The 4,703-nt window shown below is 40.5% G+C and overlaps 1 protein-coding gene across 2 annotated transcripts in view; it reads right to left on the bottom strand.

Annotated features, from left to right (window-relative positions):
• The window catches only part of LOC149444237 (transcription factor HES-5-like), a 40,435-nt gene extending 37,150 nt beyond the window's left edge, over positions 1-3,285 (bottom strand). The window contains exons 1-3 of one of the 2 annotated variants that reach the window (XM_089654769.1): positions 3,181-3,285; positions 1,692-1,866; positions 575-1,576 (exon numbers count right to left, since the gene is read on the bottom strand). In XM_089654769.1, the coding sequence (XP_089510895.1) occupies positions 1,380-1,576; positions 1,692-1,866; positions 3,181-3,237 (429 nt within the window). In that variant the 5' untranslated portion in view covers positions 3,238-3,285 and the 3' untranslated portion in view covers positions 575-1,379. Of the gene's footprint in view, positions 1-574; positions 1,577-1,685; positions 1,867-3,180 lie in introns of those variants that run through there. The other variant, XM_089654770.1, reaches the window with a different exon arrangement.
• Positions 3,286-4,703: the final 1,418 nt, after the last annotated feature.

Below are 4,703 nucleotides of genomic sequence, written 5' to 3'. Positions count from 1 at the left end.
GCCTCTTTAATGTAAATGTAAGCAAGATGACTGAATGATCAAAAGCAATGTCAAACTGGCCAAAACACTCAATTTCAGTGGGGGTTGAATAATTTTGGCCACAACTGTAGATAGATGATAGATAGATAGATAGATAGATAATAGATAGATAATAGATAGATAGATAATAGATAGATAGATAGATAGATAGATAATAGATAGATAATAGATAGATAGATGATAGATAGATAATAGATAGATAGATGATAGATAGATGATAGATAGATAGATAGATAGATAGATAGATGATAGATAGATAATAGATAGATAGATAGATAGATAGATAGATAGATAGATAGATAGATAGATAGATAGATAGATAGATAGATGATAGATAGATAGATGATAGATAGATAGATAGATAGATAGATGATAGATAGATAGATAGATAGATAACAGATAGATAGATGGAGAGGGTGTGAGGGAGGAAGGGATGATGGATAAATAATGGATATCCAACAATCATGTTTCTCCCATCCATGAGTTATAATAAGTGTAAAAATATTTGATTTGATTTAAAAGACAAACTGACAGGTTTTTGGTTCATACAACATTGTTTATTTTCCTTGTGACGCACAAACAGCTGAACGTCAGTGTGCAGTACATCAATACATCTGTCTCAGGTACAATACACATTGCATAGAACTTTTCATTTACTTGTTTTATTTCACAGAAATTGCAGATTGTTTTCATTCAGAAAAAACACACTTCATGTTATCCTGACTCGTCCAAATCAAAGAACATTCTCATACCCAGTTACTGGGATCAAAATAAATCGTTAAAACAAGAGGACTTTGTCATGATCCTGACCAACACCACAGCATTTAATGCTGAAAAATTGAATCCATGAAAATAATATATATGTATATATAATACAAAAAAATACATTCTTTCAATAAAAGAAACAACATTATCCCCGGATCCAGAGCATTGCACAATCATGCGGGGGATGTGTTCAGCTCATCTGCTGTACATTAATAAAATGTAAATATTACCAGAACACAATATATATATTATATATATAAATCTTTCTTTGTACAAGACATAGCATATATCATTACACGCCTTGTACTATATATAAACTTCTATATACATCACATAGACTCTATGCATCTTAACATCACATACATTCCTCCTATATATTAGAAGAATTCAAATACTGATCCTAAATGAAGGAAAACCAAAGATCTTTCTATGAGAAAGGGTTGGATAAGAACAGATGTGCAAAGCATCACACCTAAGAGTATAGGCTGGCAAGAGCTGAGCGCAAAGGATTCTGGGAAGTAAAGTTTATTATTCAGACTTGTGGGGCTTCCATTCACCAATGTCTTGGGTTTCCTTTACCAGGGCCTCCAAAGAGTTTTGGTTTGATTGAGCTGGCCAGGGCTTTTCGATGTCAAATCGTTGGGCGGTTCATAACTGGCAGGATGACCGCTGAAATGCCTGGTCAGCTTGTCCTGAGGATTATCTGCTGCCAAGTAACATGCAGAGGTGGAGTAACCATCTCTATGGGAATGGATGGTGGTTGCTGTCACATCTGGAATAGACAAGACACATGTCAGTTATATGAAGTCCACTGTCACCTTCTACAATCCTCAATCCTAACATCTCTCAGCAAGAATCGTAAAATTTAGGACGAAGAGGACACTTACTTCTCTCAGCCATGTGCTGCTGCAGGAAGGTGACCGTCATCTCCAGTATGTCGGCCTTCTCTGGTTTGGAGGGCAGTTGATGTTTCTGGAACTCTTTCTCCAGTAAGAGACGCAGCTGCTCGATGCTGCTGTTAATGCGATCTCTCCTCATCTTCTCAATGACGGGCTTCCTCAGCTGCACAAAATAAGACACGGGATGGTTAATGACCGCATGGCTAAAGAGAAAAAGGTCTAATTTCAAGAGGAACAAGAATAACGTTGGGGGGAATCTAGTAGGATGTTGGATTGGAAGACATAGAGCGATAACAGAATAGAAGATCTTGGCCAGGAAGTGAAGATCTAGGTGGAGAAGATCTAAAGAGTTGACAGGATAAGGGAACTTGGAGATGCCAGGATAGGGAGATCTAGAGGGGTGACAAGATGAAGACTCGTGGAGGTGTGAGGATGGGAAGATCTAGGAGGACAGGATGGAAGATCTAGAGGAATGACAGGATGAGGGAACTTGGAGATGCCAGGATGGGGAGATCTAGAAGGGTGACAAGATGAAGAATCGTGGAGGTGTGAGGATGGGAAGATCTAGGAGGACAGGATGGAAGATCTAGAGGAATGATAGGACAAGAGAACTTGGAGATGCCAGGATAGGGAGATCTAGAGGGGTGACAAGATGAAGAATCATGGAGGTGTGAGGATGGGAAGATCTAGGAAGACAGGATGGAAGATCTAGAGGAATGACAGGATGAGGGAACTTGGAGATGCCAGGATGGGGAGATCTAGAAGGGTGACAAGATGAAGACTCGTGGAGGTGTGAGGTTGGGAAGATCTAGGAGGACAGGATGGAAGATCTAGAGGACTGACAGGATGAGGGAACTTGGAGATGCCAGGATGGGGAGATCTAGAAGGGTGACAAGATGAAGACTCGTGGAGGTGTGAGGTTGGGAAGATCTAGGAGGACAGGATGGAAGATCTAGAGGAATGACAGGATAATGGAACTTGGAGATGCCAGGATGGGGAGATCTAGAGGGGTGACAAGATGAAGAATCGTGGAGGTGTGAGGATGGGAAGATCTAGGAGGACAGGATGGAAGATCTAGAGGAATGACAGGAACATCAATAGCAATCTAACATTAATTGACTGGTAGAAAACATTAAACCCAAATAATTAAAACATATCCCTTAATTAATGCAAGTTGACAGTTTATATAGAAGAATTTCCTCTTGCATTCTGGAATGTTTATCAGCTACAAATGATCTAAAGAGATGCTTAGTTAACTAAAAGGTTAAACTAAGAGCAATATGTGGAAACCTTCATTTTATCAAACTTTTCTAATCTCAAATTTGGTTGAAAAAATGGAAATACCAAACAAAATGATACATGATGGCTGATGGTGGTCTAATAGGTTGCTGCATTTGCACACTGCTCTAGCAAAGCTAAAATGAACTATGTATTAATGTAATGGAAATAGGAAGCTGGCATTAGAGGGAAATCTCACCTTTCGGAGCCCATTGGCCTCCTGATGGTCCAATGTCCTCATACTGCAGGGTGCCATGTTGGTGGGGCTGGTAGCCGTCAGGCAGAAGTGTGCTGGGTGAGCAGGTTGCTGTGTGTCTGCTGGTGATCAGCCCACCCCTCTATATATACCCCTCTCTCTGCATAACAATGTATGGAGAGCTGACTTGGAAGAGGTTCCCACACTCAGCAACCAATCACAGAGCAGCGGGGACAATAGACGTGTGTCATCTGAAGCTGGAGCAGAGCATCTGGAGCTGGTATTGTGCGGAAAGACATGAAAGTGTGGGAAAGACACACACCATAAAATCCCCTGGCTGCATCTGCTGTGGCTGCACTAAACACTGACTCTAATAATGACATTGATACCACAAACACTGGTGAGCAGCATATTGTACCAGGCAGAAGACATGGGAAAGCTGCACACCCTCCAGGGCAATCAATATTCATTAAAGGGGGTGCATTAAAAATGTTCCCTGTTATCGGGTACACACTAATAATTAATATGCAATAAAGGAAGCAAAGGACGGTTTTGAATTACTGTAAACAATAAAAAGGCAGATGTAGGAACTTCACGGGTTTGAAAAGCTTGACATTTTTAAAAGTACGAATTAGCCAATAAAGAGACACACTTTTTTTATTAAATAAATAATATATATATATTATATTAAAAAAAAAATATATATATATATATATACACACACACACACTATTTTATGAAAGAAAGTAAGCAGCATATTGTACCAGGCAGATATACCGTATTTTTCGCCATATAAGATGCTCCGGCATATAAGTTGCACCCAATTTTAAAGGAGGAAAATCTAGAAAAAAAAGATTCTGAACCCAATACTGTAGTAAAATATTTTATATCAACTGTATAAAGTTAACAGCAGTTTAAGAACAATTTTATGCCAACCATGTAACAAATCCAGAAATGAAAGAACTCACGGTTCGGATCGTTCCACGGATCAGGAGTCACGGATCGGATCTTTTTCGGATCAGTAAAAAAAAAACAACAAGACAAACATACCGGTACGTTTTGTCTTTTTGTTTAATACATCATCCACCATTGCCCCCACTCATCACGTAATGTCCACCATTGCCCCCACTCATCACGTAATGTCCACCATTGCCCCCACTCATCACGTAATGTCCACCATTGCCCCTACTCATCACGTAATGTCCACCATTGCCCCCACTCATCACGTAATGTCCACCATTGCCCCTACTCATCACGTAATGTCCACCATTGCCCCTACTCATCACGTAATGTCCACCATTGCCCCCACTCATCACGTAATGTCCACCATTGCCCCCACTCATCACGTAATGTCCACCATTGCCCCCACTCATCACGTAATGTCCACCATTGCCCCCACTCATCACGTAATGTCCACCATTGCCCCTACTCATCACGTAATGTCCACCATTGCCCCCACTCATCACGTAATGTCCACCATTGCCCCCACTCATCACGTAATGTCCACCATTGCCCCCACTCATCAC

Source organism: Staurois parvus, unplaced genomic scaffold, assembly GCF_062004578.1.
Source record: "Staurois parvus isolate SC_StPar_1 unplaced genomic scaffold, SC_StPar_1.0 ptg000797l, whole genome shotgun sequence".
Taxonomy (NCBI): Eukaryota; Metazoa; Chordata; class Amphibia; order Anura; family Ranidae; genus Staurois; species Staurois parvus.
Note: the sequence above shows the minus strand (reverse complement) of the source record. Positions and strands in the feature narration are given on the sequence as shown.